The 20,683-nt window shown below is 40.4% G+C and overlaps 1 protein-coding gene across 5 annotated transcripts in view; it reads left to right on the top strand.

Annotated features, from left to right (window-relative positions):
- EED (embryonic ectoderm development) overlaps positions 1-5,388 on the top strand; it is a 35,001-nt gene extending 29,613 nt beyond the window's left edge. For 3 of the 5 annotated variants that reach the window (XM_036324749.1, XM_036324747.1, XM_036324748.1), the window contains 3 exons: positions 3,284-3,442; positions 4,398-4,471; positions 5,051-5,388. In XM_036324749.1, coding sequence (XP_036180642.1) covers positions 3,284-3,442; positions 4,398-4,471; positions 5,051-5,177 — 360 coding nt within the window. In that variant the 3' untranslated portion in view covers positions 5,178-5,388. The remainder of the gene's footprint in view (positions 1-3,283; positions 3,443-4,397; positions 4,472-5,050) is intronic. The other 2 variants (XM_036324745.1, XM_036324746.1) reach the window with 2 other exon arrangements.
- The last annotated feature ends 15,295 nt before the right edge of the window (positions 5,389-20,683 follow it).

The following is a 20,683-nucleotide window of genomic DNA, read 5'->3' as shown; positions in this document are numbered from 1 at the left end:
CATTTTACCCTTCAAGTGAGGTGTAGAAACTTTCCTTTACTTCACTTTTCCCTCTACTTACAATTGTCTGAAACATTCCCTTTAGAATGAAGAACTACATCAAATAGTATTACAGTTTTTGCTTCAACCATTAAATGTAATTTAAAAACTCAAGAGGGAATGGTGAATATTGTATTTACTCATTTTGCATTTTTTTGTCCTTCTTAATGTTTGATGTTTCAAGAACCCTTCATAATATCATTTTCTTTCTGTTCATAAAACTTCCTGTAGCCATTCTTTTAGGGTAGGTCTGCTAGTGACAAATTACCTTCATTTTTCATAGTCTGAGAATGTCCTTATTTCCTCTTCATTCCTTAAAGGTATAGTCACTGTATATAGGATTTTGTATTGCAATTCTTTTCTTAAATATTTGAAAAATGTTGTGGCTCCTCTTTCTGGTTTCCATGGTTTCTGATGAGAAATCTACCATCATTGGAATTATTCTTTCTGTCTTAAATGCAATCAGGATATTTTTTTCTTTGTGTGGCGTTTCCAAAAGTTTGACTATGATGTATCTTAACACAAATTTCTTAAAGTTTATCTTTTTGGGGTTCACTCAACTCCTTGAATTGAAGTATTTTTATGATGGCTACTTTAAAACCCTTGTCAGATAGTGCTAACATTTATGTCATCTCTGGGTTGACATCTGTTTTCTCATTAAAGTTGAGACTTTTATGTTTTATTTATTTATTTGTAGAGTACATTTATTAAAGCTGGGGACAGTGGAAAAAAGGGGATTTAGAGTAGAAGCAGCAACAGGAGAGCCTAGGTGGGGCTGCTATTGTCTCCCTGAAATTAGAGAAAAGGGGCCTTGAGGACAGGTTCAGTGGTTTTGCTGCCCACTCTTCCTCTCGTTGCAAGTCCCATGGGGACTCCAAGAGCTTAAAAAAAGTAGGTGCCTTACAAAAGGGCATGGGCACGCTCCAAGGAGAGCGCTGAGATTGAGATCTGGATATTTTGGGTATTATGTTACAATCTCTGGGTCTTTTATTTAGATCTACATCAGGCTTCCTCTGATAAATTTTCTTCAACTGGGGAGGGGGAGCACTGCTTCATGATTGGCAGGTAGCAAGGGAAGTTCACGTTCTCCCCTTGATTGGGTGATGGTGTTTCATTATTGCTGGGATGGGAGTTCAGGCTTTCCACTGCAGCTCAGGTGACACCACCCTAGCAGAAGGGGCTGATGGGACTCATTACTGCTCCTCAGGTGGTCTCCACTGACACTGTAGATGGTATCCTCTGATCCCACCCCAGCCAAAGAGAAGGAAGAGTCACCTCATTACAGAGCGAGTCAGGGTTATTATGTACTGAGATGTTTAGTTACTACCTGGGAAGGGTTTCCCACTGAGTTTTTGCTGGACCATATAGGTGCAGGTCCACAGTTGGTTTGGGGTGTTTTTTTGTTTTGTTTTGTTTTTGGTATTTGGCTGTAGTTACAGAATTTGTTTGAAAATTTTCTCTCTTGCTACGTTGCCATTTCCTGGTCTCTTGTAGAGAGCAGGCTTTGGGGACTAGGATGTTGGGTTTGTTTTGTTTTGTTTTTGTCTGCCTAGCTTCACCCGTTAGAATTGTTGAGTTGCTGACTTTTCCAGCATCTTGCCTGAGATACATAAATGAGGGAAAAGAAAATTGGGGAGCTACATTTCCTGCATGTCCCAGGATACCTAATCATTCTGCCTCCTCTCTATTTTTTAGACTTTCTAAAGTTGTATGTAGTGGGACAAATAAGGGAATGTCTATCTAGTCTGTCATTTTGGAAGTAAAAAGGCTGTAAAATTTCTGCTCTTAGAACTTCATCAGATGGTGGGAAAGGATTTCTGCATTTTAAGTGAGAAGCTGAACTGAATAAATTACACTGGTGTCTCAAATCTGGCTCTGCATCAAAATCATTGGGAGAACATTGTAAAAATAGATTCCTAGACCTTACCCCACAGATTGTAAATCTGACACAAGGGCCTAGGAATGCGTAATTTTAAAAAGCTCTCTAGGTGATTTCGAGTACAGCCATCCATTAATGTGGGTAAATTCTTTTTACCTCCCTATGCTTTAGTTCTCCATGAGGGGACTCTACTAGGATCCTTTATCAATGTAGGCAATAAGAAGCACTTGAACAGCTATTTTACACTTCTGTTTCAGCCTCCTATCCCAAAGATTCTGATTAATTAGGGCTGGGCCAGGATGATTGAGAAAACTACAGGCTATCAACTCAACTGTGCACTTAGGGAAGAGTCATTTAGACTAGGTGATATCTAAGGTACTTTACAGTAAAGAACTTGTAAATAAATAGTCCTGGGATTTTATATAATTTGAAAAAGGCAAAGAAGGAAAAAAGAATGTTGTCCCCACCCTAAGTGTTTCAACGCTGGTCACCCCCACAGGGTTGCCACATGGAATTATGTAGGCTGTATCCTGTGAAACTTCACCTACACCAGTAATTTTCAGTCCTGACACCTGTTGAAATACATTGTAAGGTGTTCAGTAGCCTGTATTCAGTAGAGGCCAGAGAGATTGCCAGGTGTCCCTTAATGGCAAACCAGAGACCTACATAGTAATCTGAGTAGTGCCCACTGATTTGCAAATATTTTTCCATTATATTGTTTACCACTTGTTGCTTAAGTAGAATGTATGCAAAGATTTGAAGTTAGACGATAAGAAAGATATAACTTAGCCTATTTCAATCTCATCCTCATATCAATGTCTTAAAAGTAAACCACTGCTTTTATGCCTTGTACATATAATCTGGTCTCTAAATCCCTTTTTGTGAATTTCATAGGAAAGCTAATGAATGAGGATTTATAGTTAACAGATAAAGGGAACCAGTTGGATAGGGAAAGATGAAACTAGTGAAGTAAAAAGCAGGAGCCATATTGAAGAGCTATGCATTCTACTACACTGTAATTTTTACCTTTTTCTATAAAACACTTCAAGTCTCTGGATGCTAATGTATCAAGAGCTGGATTTGGTTTGGTTTGGTTTGGTTTGGAAAACAAATTGTGACTTTTAAAATAAATAGTTCAGACAGTGTAATGCCTTTGTATTGCCAAAATCTGTTAATAAATCAGACTTCTTATCCTCAAATGTGGACATTAACTCTACAAATATAAATGAATGTATATCACTTACTTAGATGGATAACCAGGTTCTATGAGCTGTCAGTTCTAAAATGATAATAGAGAAAAGCTTTGTTTCAGTATTTATAATTCAGTTCTACAAGTAATTTTTTTTTCTCATCTCTCTTTTAAAGTCTTGTGAAAATGCCATTGTGTGCTGGAAACCTGGCAAAATGGAAGATGATATAGACAAAATTAAGCCCAGTGAGTCTAATGTGACTATTCTTGGGCGATTTGATTACAGCCAGTGTGACATTTGGTACATGAGATTTTCTATGGATTTCTGGCAAAAGGTAGCAACATTTTTCCATTTTGAAATTATTTTACTTAAAGCCATGGTAATTTTAGTTTTCTCTGTTATGCATCTGTAGTTTTGAGACTCTTTCTTGATGGTTTGTATTAATTGTTTGGGCCTTTGATATTATTTATTCTATCCTTGTGGCTCTGAACACCATCTGCAATGCTTAAAAATGAAATTGACAGGTGTCAGGAGTGGTAGTTAGGTGTTTATTTTCTACAACATCTGTTACTAAAATTTAATGTTTTGGTGATTAAAATTAATGGTTTTATGTGTCTTTACCTCAGAAAAACTTCACAAACATGGAAGTTAGAAACAAAATAGTAGTTACCTAAATTTTTGAAGAAATTTGGTATTAGGTTTTTGTTGGTAATGAATTATCTGAGTATTTATATGAACATTTTTGGAAGATATTTCTATAGCTTTAGCTACAGTTTTTTTAAAAATATATTTTTATTTATTTCAGAGAGGAAGGGAGAAGGAGATAGAGATAGAAACATCAATGATGAGAGAGAATCATCAGTTGGCTGCCTCCTGCATGCCCCCTACTGGGGATTGTGTCCGAAACCCCAGGCATGTGCCCTTGACCAGAATTAAACCCAGGACCCTTCAGTCCCCAGGCTGATGCTCTATCCACTGAGCAAAACCAGCCAGGGCTGCTACAGTTCTTTAAGACATAATAAAGAGTACATGTATTATAGTGTAAATTGTAAAGCTCGTCATAAATTTGCGACATGCTTTCTTTCTTACTCAAGACACCTCTGTGAAGTATTAGTTGCTGTTATCCCCATTTACAAATCAGAAATATGAGATGCAAAGACGTAATCAAGAGCATAACCAGAGGATGGAGCTGAGGTTTTCCCAAAATAAGAAAGCTCTCTTAGGATTGCTTGAAATCTTTAAAGCTTATTTTAATAATTTGGTGGGGTTTTTTTAATATATTTATACAGATGCTTGCATTGGGCAATCAGGTTGGCAAACTTTATGTTTGGGATTTAGAAGTAGAAGATCCTCATAAAGCCAAGTAAGTATTTAGAAATTCCTGCCTTCGTATTCTTTTTTTTCTTGTTTCCAAATACTTCATAATTTGAAAGAACAGATCAGTGCACAAATAAAAGTACCATTAGACAGATCTTATGCAAGCTGTAATAGAAATAAAAACCAAGAACTCAAGAGATTAACTGTAGCTATTAGAGAACGTATACTATCATGCCCTCACTCTTTTTTACCTTCCATATCTTGTCTTTTGCTACACCAAATATAGAGGAAGTAACTTATACTTACAATGCCATCTTTAAATCATTTGTAATATTTGCATGTCTTAGAGTACTTTAAAATATTTTTTATTCTAATGATTGTTTTTCGTAAGTACCTGATAACAACTTATTTTTTTCATATAAGTTATATGGTGCCTATTGAATTTAAAATATACCCAGGTATTTTAAAATTTGAGATTGAGCTCTTAGTAAAGTATGTTCTGTTTTCAGATGCCTTCTGTATGCGTTGGGACAGCTAATCATTTTCTACTTTATTGTTTTAAGTTAGATATTGGCAACATTATGTATGTATGGTATTTTAACCTGTTGTCATGTTTTCTCCTTAGATGTACAACACTGACTCATCAAAAATGTGCTACTGCTATTCGACAAACCAGTTTTAGCAGGGATAGCAGCATTCTCATAGCTGTTTGTGATGATGCCAGTATTTGGCGATGGGACCGACTTCGATGAAATATTGTTCCTAATCAAATTAGAGTGTGTTTTCTGTGTATAGTAGAATTAATGTATCTTGCTAGTAAGGGCACATAGAGCATTTAGAGTTGTCTTTCAGCATTCAATCAGGCTGAGCTGAATGTAGTGATGTTTACATTGTTTACACTCTTTGTACTGTCTCCTGCTCAGACTCTACTGCTTTTAATAAAAATTTATTTTTATAAAGCCACGTGTTATTTTAGTTTATTTTTATTGTGATGAAAAGAAATGTTGAAAGTAATAAAATTATGCCTTATCTTTTTGTAATGATCAATTTCTTGTAGTTCACTTAACTGGAGTAGGCTATATAATGTAATAGTAAGTAATTATGTTTAAAATTTTAGAGTTGTAACAGTAATGTTCTAATAACCTATCCTTACAGTTAAAAAATATTGCCATTCAATTTACAACTTGGTCATTAGTTATAGTGGAAATATCATTAGAGCAAGGGAGGGTAGGGTATAGAAGCTTTGGTGTAGTGAGTTGAAAAATGGAAGAAATGGGGAGTATGTTTGTATAGTGAACTTCTATCCCCCTTTCTGGAAGGTTATTGGTTAAAAGAAATAAATAGACTGTCTTCTCTAAATAAACTTTGGTCCCACTTAAAAAAGAGGTCATAAAGTTGAGAGTAGTTGGCTATTTTGTCTCAAACATAGTGTTTTGCTTATGTTTATGGGCAAGAAACAGCAAGAGTGAGAATGAGATATGAAAGTCCAGAAAAATCCCCAAAGAGTTAGCACCAAGATGACAAGTGGAGGGTTTAACCTGAAGCAGAGCAAATGAAGAAAACCTGGGTGATTATAGAATAAGGTAGGAGGTAAAATGAGAGGAGCCAAGGTAAAATACAAAAGACTGAATTTTATCAAGTTTTTAAATTCATGAGCATATTTCTATAAAACCGTACCATCCCATGAACATACCATTATTTAATATCTTTTGGGATATGTTAATTCTAACTTCTATAAAAGTACATTTTTTTTTTATTTCAGAGAAGGGAAAGGGGGAGAGAGAGATGGAAACATCAGTGATGAGAGAGAATCACTGATTGGCTGCCTCCTGCACAAACCCCACTGGGCATTGAGCCGCAACCCAGGTATATGCCCTGACCATAACTGACATCCTGGTTCATAAGTTGACACTCAACCTCTGAGCCTCACCAGCCAGGCACTTCTAACTTTTTGCTATTATAAATAACTACAGGCCCAGTGCACGAATTCGTGCACCAGTGGGGTCCCTCGGCCTGGCCTGCGGGATCAGGCCAAAACTGGCTCTCCAACATCCCCCAAGGGGTCCCTGATTGTGAGAGGGCACAGTGCACGATCGGAGCTGGAGAGGGATTGCAGGAGGGCTCCAGGTTGTGTCCAGCCTGTCTCGCTCAGTCCCAATTGGCCAGACCCCGGCAGCAAGCTAACATACCAGTCAGAGCGTCTGCCCCCTGGTGGTCAGTGAATGTCATAGCGAGCAGTTGAGCGGTCTTAGCATATCATTAGCATATTATGCTTTGATTGGTTGAACGGCCTCCTGGATGTCTGGATACTTAGCATATTAGGCTTTTATTATATAGGATGTTTTGACTAACAGCCTACTACACAAAGTTTTTGTGTACTTCCCTGATTATTTCCCTAGGCTTATTTGTCAGAATTTGTTACTGAATGAAAGTGTATTTTTTAAAAAAATATATTTTGATTTTTTACAGAGAGGAAGAGAGAGATAGAAACATAGATGAGAGAGAAACATTGATCAGCTGCCTCCTGCACATCTACTGGGGATGTGCCTGCAACCAAGGTACATGCCCTTGACCGGAATCAAACCTGGGACCTTTCAGTCCGCAGGCCAAAGCTCTATCCACTGAGCCAAACCGGTTTCGGCGAAAGTGTATTTTTATTAAGGTTGTACCAGTTCACTTGCTCCAACAGTATATGTTAGTGCCCATTTCAGTTTTTTTCTTTTTAGTTCCTCTGTATATCTCTGTGTAGATCAGAGGCCTGCAAACTTTTTCATAAGTAGCCAGATAGTAAATATTTTAGGTTTTGTGAGCTATACAGTCTCTATCACGTCAACTCAACTCTGCTGCTATATATAATGTGAATGCAGCCACAGTATGTAAAGCAAGCATGTCAAACTCGCGGCCCACAGGCCACATGCCTCATTTATTTGGCTTGTGTTAGCCTTTGAATTTGACATACTTGATGTAAAGGAATGGGCCTGGCTGTAGTCCAGTAAAACAAATTATAAAAATAAGGACACTAGCTTTTAAAACCAAGTAGATAATGAAATAAGCTGCTCTGACAATTAAAACAATACACAATATACAGAGCACCGAAGATCAGATTTTGGAATTATCAGAAATAAAAGCCTCATTTAAATATGTGTACTCTCCTCATTCCTTGCTTATTCTTCATTTCAATTGTCACCTAATGCACTGTACTAGAGGCCTGGTGTATGAATTTGTGCACCAGTGGGGGTCCCTCAGCCTGGTCTGGGGATTCAGGCCAAAACCGGCTCTCCGACATCCCCAAGGGGTCCCATATTGCAAGAGGGTGCAGGCCAGGCCAAGGGACCCCACCAGTGCATGATCGGTGCTGGGGAGGGACTATAGGAGAGCTCCAGGGCGTGTCTGGCCCATCTTGCTCAGTCCCAATCAGCCAGACCCTAGCGGCAAGCTCACCTACCAGTCAGAGCGTCTTCCCCCAGTGGTCAGTGCACGTCATAGCTAACAGTTGAGCGGCCTTAGCATATCATTAGCATATTACGCTTTGATTAGTTGAATGGACGACCGGGCACTTAGCATATTAGGCTTTTATTATATAGGGTACTTATTTAATTTGTTGCAGTTTTTCCACTGGGATATAGGCTTTATGAGGTGGTGTTTTTTTCAAATATTTTTACTGATTTCAGAGAGGAAGGAAGAGAAAGAGAAACATCAATAATGAGAGAGAATCATCAATCCATACTGGGGATTGAGCCCACAACCCAGGCATATGCCATAATGGAATCAAACCCATGACCTGGTTCATATAGGTTGGCGCTTAACCACTGAGCCTCACCAGCCAGGCGGGCTGTAGTTTTGTTGTTTCCTATATAATTCCCAACACCTAGATCTGTCTTGCATGTAGTAGGTGCTCAATAAATATTTGTTGAATGAAACACTTAAACATGGGCAAGAAACATGAGCAAGCAGAGGCTACCAAGATGGACAAGGATTTGAAAAAAACAACTTTTAGGAATGAAAAGTGTAACTTGAAACAATGAAAAGAAATTAATGAACTGGAAAAGATCCTAAGAAATTACTGTATTTTTTCCATGTATAAGATGCCCCCCACTTTTCCAACCCAAGATTAAGAAATCAGTGTTAAACAGTTTGCTGGTTTTCCTTTTAAGGCCTTGTTTTTTGACATCTTTAAGGACTTGTTCTTCCTGTTTTCTCCACTGTCTGAATATACACTCAGTGGAAGGTGGTCCAAATTGTCTCTGCAACTCTATTTCCATGCTCTTTTGCATAGCTGATTACATTCAGTTTTAATTTTGCAGAGTAAAAAGTTCACTTACCGGTATTTATCTTTTTAGTTTTTGACATCTTTTTCTTTTTTAATAAATTAAATCTCTATTGTTCAGATTATTACATTCGTTCCTCTTTTTTCCCCCCCATAACTCCCCTCCTCCCAGTTCCCACCCCACCCTCCGCCCTAACTCCCCATCCACTGTCCTCATCCATAGGTGCACGATTTTTGTCCAGTCTCTTCCCGAATCTCCCACACCACTTTCCCCCCCAAGAATAGTCAGTCCATTCCCTTTCTATGTCCCTGATTCTATTATAATCACCAGTTCATTCTGTTCATCAGATTACTTATTCAATTGATTCTTAGATTCACTTGTTGATAGATGCATATTTGTTGTTCATAATTTATATCTTTACCTTTCTCTTCTTCCTCTTCTTAAAGGATACCTTTCAGCATTTCATATAATACTGGTTTGGTGGTGATGAACTCCTTTAGCTTTTCCTTATCGGTGAAGCTCTTTATCTGACCTTCAATTCTGAATGATAGCTTTGCTGGATAAAGTAATCTTGGTTGTAGGTTCTTGGTATTCATCACTTTGAATATTTTTTGCCACTCCCTTCTGGCCTGCAAAGTTTCTGTTGAGAAATCAGCTGACAGTCGTATGGATATTCCCTTGTAGGTAACTGAGTTTCTCTTGCTGCTTTTAAGATTCTCTCTTTGTCTTTTGCTCTTGGCATTTTAATTATGATGTGTCTTGGTGTGGTCCTCTTTGGATTCCTTTTGTTTGGGGTTCTTTGTGCTTCTTGGGCCTGTAAGTCTATTTCTTTCACCAGGTAGGGGAAGTTTTCTGTCATTATTTCTTCAAATAGGTTTTCAATATCTTGCTCTCTCTCATCTTCTGGCACCCCTATAATTCTGATGTTGGTACGCTTGAAGCTGTCCCAGAGGTTCCTTACACTATCTTCGTATTTTCGGATTCTTTTTTCATTTTGCTTTTCCGGTTGGGTGTTTTTTGCTTCTTTACATTTCAAATCTTTGACTTGATTCTTGTACTCCTCTGGTCTGCTGTTGGGAGTCTGTGTAATATTCTTTATTTCAGTCAGTGTATGCTTAATTTATAGTTGGTTCTTTATCACAACATCGAGGGTCTCATTAGATTTCTTGAGGATCTCACTACATTTATCGGCAGTTTCTAGAAAATTATTGAAAGACCTTAAAAGTGTGGTTTTGAGCTCTATATCTTCGATTTCTGACATTTGTGTCCTGTTTCTTTGTCTCCGCATTTTTTTATGTTTTCTTGGTGCAACCCCTAGTGGTCTTTGTGCGCGGTCTTGTTGTAGTTAAGCCTTGATTGTTGTAGGTAATACTGGGGGGATTTGACTTCCAGGCCAAGTGGCTGTGAGAATCAGCTGTGTCTGCAGTGAGAAAACTTCTGTCCTCTAGGGAGGTGCTAATCTAGCCTTTGCCTGAGGCTATCCAGCAAAAGCCTCCCTGCAGGGCTTGGGCGGGGTGGGTCACAGGGGATCTACAGAGCGGGCGGAGGGAGCAGTTATGGCTGCTCTCAGTCCCGTTCCCAGAGGCTCTGCCTCTCAGAGTCCCAGCAACCGCTGCAAACTTCGGAGAGAAAGCTGCCTTCGAGTTCCGACCGAAGCCAGACAGTCCCGCTTCTCCCGTTTGAGTCTGGGTCCCTAGAGACTCGCCCGGATCTGGAGCTCAGAGCCTGAGACTCCCTCCCAATTGAAACAGACAACTGCGCCCTCAACCGCCAGCCTGCTCCGCATGCACTCCGCACCTTAGTATTTTATTTCAGCACTGCGCCTCCTCTGAGTCTTGGTATGCTATTCTCTTTCTTCCAAGTTGTAGAACTTCCACTCAGCCAGCCTTCCTGTGGTTCTGGGTGATGTCTGTTCTGTCTTTTAGTTGTATTTTTGAAGTGGTTGTTCGAGGCAGCAAACTCCGGCATTAACCTATGACGCCATCTTGGTTTCTCCTATTTTTTGACATCTTTATGGGCTCAGAATGCTCCAGTCCTTGTTGTATCTGCGCACTCTCCACCTCCACCTCCAATTAGGGCATCATCTGATGTCAGTAACAATAAGGCTTGTTGATTGGAGGAAGCCTGTTTGACAAGGTATGGGCAGCTACGCACCTGCCTGGCTCCCTCCTCAGTTGACTTCCGTGTATAAGATGCCCCTCGATTTTCAGTCTAATGATTTTAGAAAAACATAGCATCTTATACACGGATAAATACAGTACTTAGAATATGGCATAAAAAATCAAATGGAGAATAGGAGGAGCTATAACTGTGGAAGAGATAAAAAGGTCTAATGATACATTTGGAGATTCAGGGAAAAAAGAATATTGAATTATTGTACTTGCTATCATGATAACTAAGAACACCATGTGGGCATTTATGATAGAACTAGGTCAGTGATGGCGAACCTTTTGAGCTCGGTGGTGTGTCAGCATTTTGAAAAACCCTAACTTAACTCTGGTGCTGTGTCACATATAGCAATTTTGTGATATTTGCAACCATAGTAAAAGATTTATATTTTTGATATTTATTTTATATATTTAAATGCCACTTAACAAAGAAAAATCAACCAATAAAATGAGTTCCCGTGTCACCTCTGACACGCGTGTCATAGGTTCGCCATCACTGAACTAGGTGGTGGTTCTTGTATCTTCCTTAACATGTCTCCTCCCACTTTCCATTGCAGTATAGCCACTAATGAAACAGTTACTTCAGTGTACGAAACCCAGAACTTTACCCTGATAATGTATTATTGCCTTTTGTGATGAGGCAAGGTGCTCACCAGTATAAATTTTTAAGGCTGCCTACAAGCACAATTGTAGTACAAGATGTGGAAGTCCCTGGGTGGTTTTGTTTCTTGAACAATGGGAACCAAGGACTGACATCTACACTATGGGTCTCCCCAGGATTTAATGCTTGAGCTAAACTCCCTCTACCAGTCATTTACCACGAGTATTCCAGTGCTTTGATGAGCCATGAGCTCTCCATTTAACTCCACATCATGGAGCCCTTTTTCTATCTCCCTCTCCCTTCCTCTCTGAAATCAATCTCCATAAATAAAAGCCTAAGCGACCGTCCGATCATTTAACCATCTGACCAGTAACTATGACATGTAATAACACCAGGGGGCAGACGCTCCGACCAGTAGTTATGATATGCACTGACCACCAGGAGGGCAGATGCTCAATGCTGGAGGTGCCATGCTGCGGTGACTTGGCAGCTGCAGTTCTTGGGTGATGCACCCAGAACCAGAGAGGAGGGAGCCTAATACCGGGGTGTATCACCCGAGAACCACCTTCTCACAATCTGAGACCCCTCGGGGGATGTCAGAGAGCTGGTTTCAGCCTGATCGCCACAGGCCAGGCCGAGGGATGCCACCGGTACATGAATCCATGCACCAGGCCTCTAGTAAAAATATATTTAAAATAAAAGTTCAAAGATAAAATTATTAAGAATGTGAAGTTGGAAACAGCAAAGTGTCAAACCACCTATGGAGTTTTTCTGAGTCCAGTGCCCTATACTATGCCACGAGCCCATGACGCTGGCCCTGCCTGAGGCTGGCCTGAGGCCCTGTGCTTTCCTTTCCCCAGCAGCTCTCATCTGGCAACTGACATCCGTTGATAGGTTTTCATTTCTTTTCTAAACTATTTAGTCTTATCAGTCTCTTTCTGGCTCTATCTTGGTTTCTTTGGTCCATTTAAGTAAAATGAATAGAACAATTCTGCCCCACATTTTTCTCCAGAGGAAATATAATTTACTGTTTGTTTCAACGATAGGAAATAGGGGAGAAGCTGGGAGCCACATTGGCTCTGTGGGCAGGGAACCAGAATGTAGATGGTTGCTGTTGCAGAGATGGGCTCAGAAAGGACTGGGATGTGGCTTTATAGTTTTAGGCTTTGGAAAAGGACTGGATAGAAATTAGATGTTTTTAAAGTTGCTTAAAAGCTAATGCGAGAGAAGGGTAGAGGTCTAAAGAGTTAATGGTCACCTTGACTAGAAATACTTAAGTAAAATGTTCATTGAGGCAAAGGGGAGAGTCATTTGGCTTAACTGCATCTTCAAGCTTGGATGAGGTATCATCTAGGACAGTAATTTTTTTAAAAAAATATATTTTTATTTTTATTGATTTCAGAGAGGAAGGGAGAGGGATAGAGGGGTAGAAACATCAATGAGAGAGAATCATTGATTGGCTGCCTCCTGTACGCCCCCTATGGGGAGGGGGGAATCAAGCCCACAACCCAGGCATGTGCCCTTGGCTGGAATCAAACCTGGGACCCTTCAGTCCCCAGGTCAACACTCTATCCACTCAGCCAAACCAGCTAGGGCTAGGACAGTAATTTTTTTTAAAAAATCTTTATTGTTGAAAGTATTACATATGTCCCCTTTTTTCTCCCATTGACCCCTTACAGCCCGCCCCCAACCCCTGCCACAGGCCTCCACCAGCCTATTCTCTGTGTCCATGGATTATGAATATATGCATAAAAGTTCTTTTGTTGATCTCTTCCCACCCTAGGACAGTAATTTTTAAACTTAAAAAATGCAATCCACAGTAAGAAATAGACTACATGTATTATATGCCAATCTCACACATATACCTAAAAAAATGTCCCATGAAACAAAATACACTTGTTTGATGTCATCTGAAATTTTCTGTTTTTGTAATGCAGTGTGACTCACTAAATTAATTTCACAACCCAATGAATAATGGATCTCAACTGGCAGTTTGGAACACTCTGATCTAAGGGAAATGAGTCTAGATGACTTTTATCAAGGACCCACGCTGTCAGAAATACAAGCACACATAGAAAATGCTACATGGTGTCTTTAACCACAGGTCATAGCTCTAACATTATAAAGTTTGTAACTTTGCCTACTTTCATTTATCTCCTCTGGGTTTCCCCTGTTGTGATTTATAGAAAATGACCATCATTCTGAAATTGAGAGAGTGGATTTCAAAAAGATTCTTGGTATTTTGTGGTCATTTTCTGATGCAGAGTAAGATTGAAAGCAGACTCATTTCACCTGCTGTTTCTTCTTTTACCCCAGGATGATGTGAAGTGTAAAAAGTTGGGTGATTTCTGTTACATTTTATGTAATGAGTGAAAGAGTGTGTATTTATGTGTAATGCTAAAACTAGTCAATTGTGAGTTGTCAGAAAATCACTGGTTGTGAGAAATGTACAGTACTGCATTGACCATTATTTCTTGTTGTTTTTGTTGTTTTTTAATTTGACGCAAAATTACTTTTTTTTGCATTCTTTTTTTTATTAATTAAATCTTTATTGTTCAGATTATTACATTTGTTCCTCTTTTTTCCCCCCATAACTCCCCTCCACCCGGTTCCCACCCCACCCTCCTCCCTCACTCCCCATCCACTGTCCTCATCCATAGGTGCACGATTTTTGTCCAGTCTCTTCCCGCATCCCCCTCACCACCACCCCCAAATAGCCAGTCCACTCCCTTTATATGCCCCTGATTCTGTTCATCAGATTATTCACTTGATTTTCAGATTCACTTGTTGATAGATGCATATTTGTTGTTCATAATTTGTATCTTTACCTTTCTTTTCTTCCTCTTCTTAAAGGATACCTTTCAGCATTTCATATAATACTGGTTTGGTGGTGATGAACTCCTTTAGCTTTTCCTTATCTGTGAAGCTCTTTATCTGACCTTCAATTCCAAATGATAGCTTTGCTGGATAAAGTAATCTTGGTTGTAGGTTCTTGGCATTCATCACTTTGAATATTTCTTGCCACTCCCTTCTGGCCTGCAAAGTTTCTGTTGAGAAATCAGCTGACATTCGTATGGGTACTCCCTTGTAGGTAACTGACTTTCTTTCTCTTGCTGCTTTTAAGATTCTCTCTTTGTCTTTTGCCCTTGGCATTTTAATTATGATGTGTCTTGGTGTGGTCCTCTTTGGATTCCTTTTATTTGGGGTTCTCTTTGCTTCCTGGAGTAAGTCTATTTCTTTCACCAGGTGGGGGAAGTTTTCTGTCATTATTTCTTCAAATAGGTTTTCAATATCTTGCTTTCTCTCATCTTCTGGCACCCCTATAATTCTGATGTTGGTACGCTTGAAGCTGTCCCAGAGGTTCCTTACACTATCTTCGTATTTTCGGATTCTTTTTTCATTTTGCTTTTCTGGTTGGGTGTTTTTCGCTTCTTCGTATTGCAAATCGTTGACTTGATTCTTGCAATCCTCTAGTCTGCTGTTGGGAGTCTGTATAATATTCTTTATTTCAGTCAGTGTATGCTTAATTTCTAGTTGGTCCTTTATTACAACATCAAGGGTCTCATTAGATTTCTTGTAGATCCAATTAAGTTTATCGGCAGTTTCTAGAAAATTCTTGAAAACCTTAAAAGTGTGGTTTTGAACTCTATATCCAGTAGTTTGCTTTCCTCCATTTCTATCATTTGTGTCCTTTTTCTTTGTCTCCGCATTTTTTATGCTTTCCTGTGTTGATAAAGTGGTTTTCTGTGCTGAGTGTCCTCTAGGGCCTAGTGGTTCAGCCTCCCCAATTACCTGAGGAGGACACTCTTGGTGCACCCCCTTATGGTCTTTGTGCACAGTCTTGTTGTAGTTAAGCCTTGATTGTTGTAGTTATCACTGGGAGGAATTGACCTCCAGGCCAATTGGCTGTGAGAATCAGCTGTGTCTGCAATGGGAGAACTTCTGTGCTGGAGACACCCCTCTGGGGCAAGACTTGCTTCAATGGGGCTTTGGTGCTAACTGAGTCTGCCCTGAGTGTGTCCTTTATGGTTCCACGGAGCTGCAAACTGGATGGTCCCACTCTGACCTCTGGGTTTCCTGGCTCCTGGATCTCTAGGGAGGTGCTAATCTAGCCTTTGCCTGAGGCTATCCAGCAAAAGCCTCCCTGCAGGGCTTGGGCAGGGCGGGTCCCACAGGATCAACAGGGTGGGGCTAGCAGTTATGGATGCTCTCAGTCCAGCCCTCAGAGGCTCTGCTTCTCAGTGTCCCGGTAATCGTTGCAAGCCCCTAGGAGAGAAAGCTGCCCTCGAGTTCTGACCGATGCCAGACAGTCCCACTTCTCCTGTATGAGTCTGGGTCCCTAGAGACTCACCCGGAACTGAAGCTCAGAGCCTGAGACTCCCTCCCGATCGAAAACGACAACCGCGCCCTCAGCCGCCAGCCTGCTCTGCATGCACCTCCGCACCTTAGTATTTTAGTTCCGCACTGCACCTCCTCTGAGTCTCGGTATGCTTTTCTCTTTCCTTCTAGTTGTAGAATTTCCACTCAGCCAGCCTTCCTGTGGTTCTGGATGATGTCCGTTCTGTTTTTTAGTTGTATTTTTGAAGTGGTTGTTCGAGGCAGCAAACTCTGGTGTTTACCTATGCCACCATCTTGGTTTCTTCAAAATTACTTTTTAAATTGCTAAAATGTTGTATTACAAAAGGTTTGGTTTATCTTTCTGAAAGACTGGGAGTCAGAGCTTAATAATCCCAGTTTTGAGTAAGCATTCTGCATTGTTTCCCTCAAATCCCGGAATAAAACCGGCTGCAACAGTATTTGTAACTCTCAGAGGTCAAAACCCTTTGTGAAGGGCGCTCCAAAATAATAATTTATTTGTGTCTTAAAATGTTATCTTCAAAAAAAAAAAAAAAGTTATCTTCAAGTAGCCCAAAGAGAATCACTTATAATTTCATTGGCCAGGTGTGAAAAACATTGCATTACTTAGGCCCCTGTGTGAACCTGTGCCATGCAATGGTCCCAAATGCTGTTTTGTGGAAAAAGGATTATTTAGGGAGCATAAGACAGATCTCTGAGTCCCAACCTGATTCAGAGATCTAAGCTCAGTTTTGTTTTGTCTTTTTAAGCTTGTCCAGATAATTCCAACAGACAGACTAAGTTTATTTTAGCCCAGCACAACTTTCCACAGTCATTTAAAACTTTCTCACTGTGGTTAACTAGTACCTCTCAAACTCATGTTCAAGGGCACTGGTGGGAATGGTGGGGAATTGTTAATAGTTCTGTTTGTTGGATCACCTCTGTGTCTGGGATTTAGCATTGTTTCCATCCCAGGTCCCACATCTGGGCCTGATTCAGCTTCCTTCCAGGGCTCCTTTCTATGGCTTTGCTCTCCAGTATTCTAGGCCACAACCAAGACCAGGATATACAAGAGAGGGAGCTGCAAACAGGCTGTTCGAGGTCCCACATAGACTGAGGTCTCCCTTCTTCCTGGCCAGGGCCCCTCACTGCCTGATGCGCTGTCTCTTTCCTTCTGGTGGCCTTGCCAGTCTTGGGACTAGCTCCTGCCAGGCCGCCTCTGGGGCCAGCCTTCCAGGTAGTCAGGCTGCTTTCTGTATGCCCACCGTAGGGCTCCATTAAATGTTTGTCTCTGGAAAGGGTTTCTACCTTTGTGAGTTACTGCCTATCTTCCACTTCCCTTACAGTGGTTCTCAACCTGTGGGTCGCGATCCCTTTGGCGGTCGAAAGACCCTTTCACAGGGGTCGCCTAAGACCATCCTGCATATCAGATATTTACATTATGATTCATAACAGTAGCAACATTACAGTTATGAAGTAGCAATGAAAATAATTTTATGGTTGGGTCACAACATGAGGAACTGTATTTAAAGGGCCAGAAGGTTGAGAACCACTGCAATGTCTGGTTGAACCTGCTCATTTTAGCACCTCACGGAAATGAATGCACTGTTGTGGTTTCCCACACCAGAAAATCAGTGCCAGGCTAAGGGCTTTGGGAGCCTTTCCTTAGTTTTTGAATCTCACTGTTTAACACACTAGTTCATAGTACGCATTCAGTGAAATGTTGAATGAGCAAAAATTTAGCTAAGAAATCTTTGCTTAAATGAATTTCTGATGAATTTCAGGCAGCATAGATTGTGCACATGTGTTCACAGAGGTGAACACCACGAGGCCTACTCCCTATGTAGAGCTGTCCGGGGAAAACAAAGGGGAGATGTGTACCTTATTGGCCTTTAGCCTTAGCCCTAGCACACACAGCTTAGCCCTTATATTTTCTTTAGCACTGTTTTCCACATTTGAACATGTACTAGAATCACCAGGAGGGCTCGTTAAATCACACATTGCTCTGCCCCATTCCAGAGTGTCTGATTCTGTAGTTTTGGGGTGGGGCCAGAGAATTTGCATTTTAACAAGTTCATAGGTCCCTTGGTGCTGTTGGCCCAGGGACCACACTTTGAGAACCACTGAAGTTTTAATAGTAGTAGCTATACTTAAGTACTGTTTTACTCCCTACCATGTACCAGTATTGTGCTGAGCTCCTTATATAAGTTATTTTATTTATTATCCAACAACCCCAGGAAGTACCAGTTATCCCATTTTACAGATGAGGAATCTGAGGACTAAAGGGTTTTTTTGTTTGTTTGTTTGTTTTTGAGGACCAAAGTTTTAAAATAACTTGTCCAGTGTCCTAAGGGACAGGGCTGAGGTTTGAACTAATTTCTAACTTCAGGGTCCATGTCTATAACCATAATAACATCCAACACAGTTTATGTGTCTTAAGTAAATACCTGACGACATGCAGTCCAGTAACTCCTGAGATGAATGCCCAATCGTATCTACCCCCTGACAACCATCAAATGCCAGCTCTGATAGCAAGGAGCCTGAACATCCTTACTCCTTGCTTTATCTCGGGAGCCTAGAAAATAGCTCACACAGGGGTATAATAAATAAATAATTGTTGGAAAGTAATGCATATTTAAAGTATCTAACTTAGGCAAACAAAAAACAAAACCTTTTGTGAATGAAGTAGGAGCATGTTCACATATACAGACTGAGTGTTCAGATTCTTAAGTTGGGGTGGTGGCTATTTATTCTCCTCTAGCTCAACACCTGTGAACTAGCAAAGCTCCTGTATACATGAGATTATACATATAGGCCAGTGTTGCTCAAAGTGTGGTTTCTGTACCAGCAGCATCAGCATCACCTGGGAACTTGTTTATGGCTGCCAGACTTAGCAAATAAAATATAAGATGCCAACTTAAATTTGAATTTCAGATAAAACAATGAAATACTTGGGAATACTTATAATTAAAAATGATTCACCATTTATTTGAAATTCAAGATCTATGGGGCATTATGTATTTTATTTGACAACCCCTAACTTCTTAGAATTAAAATTCTTGCGCCTGATGTACTGAATCAGAAACTCAGGTGAGGGCCAGCCAACAGTGTTTTAACATGTCCAACTAAGCAGGGCTTAGTCCAACCTGGCCAGCTGTTTTTGGAACATAAAGTTTTTGGAACAGAGCCATACCCTCTTCTTCACTTATCCTTTTATTTATGTACTTACTAAGTTTACTGTCCTCTTGGAGCTTATATTTTTGTTATGGGGTTGTGTTAATGATATCTTCATCTGTAAGTGACAAATCCAGCTAAAACTGGCTTAACCAGTAAAGGAATACATATATTCTCTTGCATAACCACAAGTATGGAGGTAGAGTATGCTCCATGTCTGGTTGGTTCCACAGTTCTTGGTGTTACAAGGGAATGACAGGACAGAGACCTCATGGCCTAAAAAGCCTAAACTATTTGCTCTCTGGTCTTTTGCAGGAAACATTTGCTTGACCTTGACCTAAAGAGAGCTTCCTCTGATGATCTAATTGCAGTTTCTTTTCTTTTTTCTATTAATTGCAGTTTCAACCTCTCCCAGGAACATGATCTTTAAAAAAATCTTTATTGTTGAAAGTATTACATATGTCCCCCCCCCCCCAGTAATTTCTTCTAGCCTGCCCCCACCCCAGGCCTTCACCACCCTATTGTCTGTGTCCATGTGTTACAGACAAACTGGAGAAGAACCAAGCAATGCTAGAGAGATGGAGTTACATTTATTACGCGCGCAGGCCCAGAGGAAAATGTCTCTCAAATTCTGGGTGAAATCGCACAGGAAGTTTCCTGTATTTATACTATCTTACCCTCTTTGTCTCCCAAATATGGGGTCTTTCAGGTTCCCTTTGCAAGTTCTTAAAGGGTCCTATGTGCTGGCACTTTGAGACCTCGACCAAAGGCTTGGCCTGATGCCAGCACAGATAACTTCGTCTGGGGAAGGTTTAATGGCCTCTCTGAAATGGTAGTAGTCTTATTTTCCCTATTATTTAAGCCAGCAAGCATTTACAGAAGCCATACTATCAGGGTTAAAATTTCAACCAGCAGTTTTTATATAAGATGGATGCTTCACATGGGTTATGCACATATGCATACAAGTTCTTTGGTTGATCTCGTCTCACCCACCTACTCTCCCCCATCTTCCCTCTGAGATTCCTCAGTCTGTTCTATTCTTATATTTGGGTAGAATGAATCTTGATGGCCATGAGCACTTGATGCCGGTTGTTTGGGCTACTGTTTTTTATTTCCTTAGAACCTTTTCTGAAAATGGGTATAGAAAAAAAATATATTTTACTATAAAGCTCCCATTAATTAAGCACTGCCAGGTTCTATTTTAAGTGTTTTGTGAATGTATTAATTTACTTAATCCTCACAGCAACCCCAGGAGAGGCAAATTATCCTATATAATAAAAGGCTAATATGCAAATTGTCCCCTCCACTGTGAGTTCGACTAGGGAGAGGCCGATTCCACCTGTAAAAAGTTGTCAATTAGTACAAAATAGCTGGTTAAAAATTAGCACTGAGCTATGGTGTAGCAGAAAGAACCCCGATTTAGATCAGGACTTGGATTCAGACTCCAATAGTTAGTGCTGTGTCAAGATTTGGGGCTGGTCACTCTGGGCAATTTCCTCGCTTACAAAAGGGAGATAATAACGCCTACCTCACCGGGTTTTTGTCAGGACCTCTAAAAGGAATGACTGTAAAAGCGCACCGTGAGAAACAGCTCCCGGCCTTGGAGTCCCAAATTTGGATCCGCACCATCAATCCCAACAGGTAAAAACTCCTAGTACCCTTCCCGGAAGCCCACGCAGAGCCCTCTGGGACTTGTAGTCTCGCACTGGCTC

Source organism: Myotis myotis, unplaced genomic scaffold, assembly GCF_014108235.1.
Source record: "Myotis myotis isolate mMyoMyo1 unplaced genomic scaffold, mMyoMyo1.p scaffold_m19_p_10, whole genome shotgun sequence".
Classification (NCBI taxonomy): Eukaryota; Metazoa; Chordata; class Mammalia; order Chiroptera; family Vespertilionidae; genus Myotis; species Myotis myotis.
This window is presented reverse-complemented; position numbering and strand designations above follow the sequence as displayed.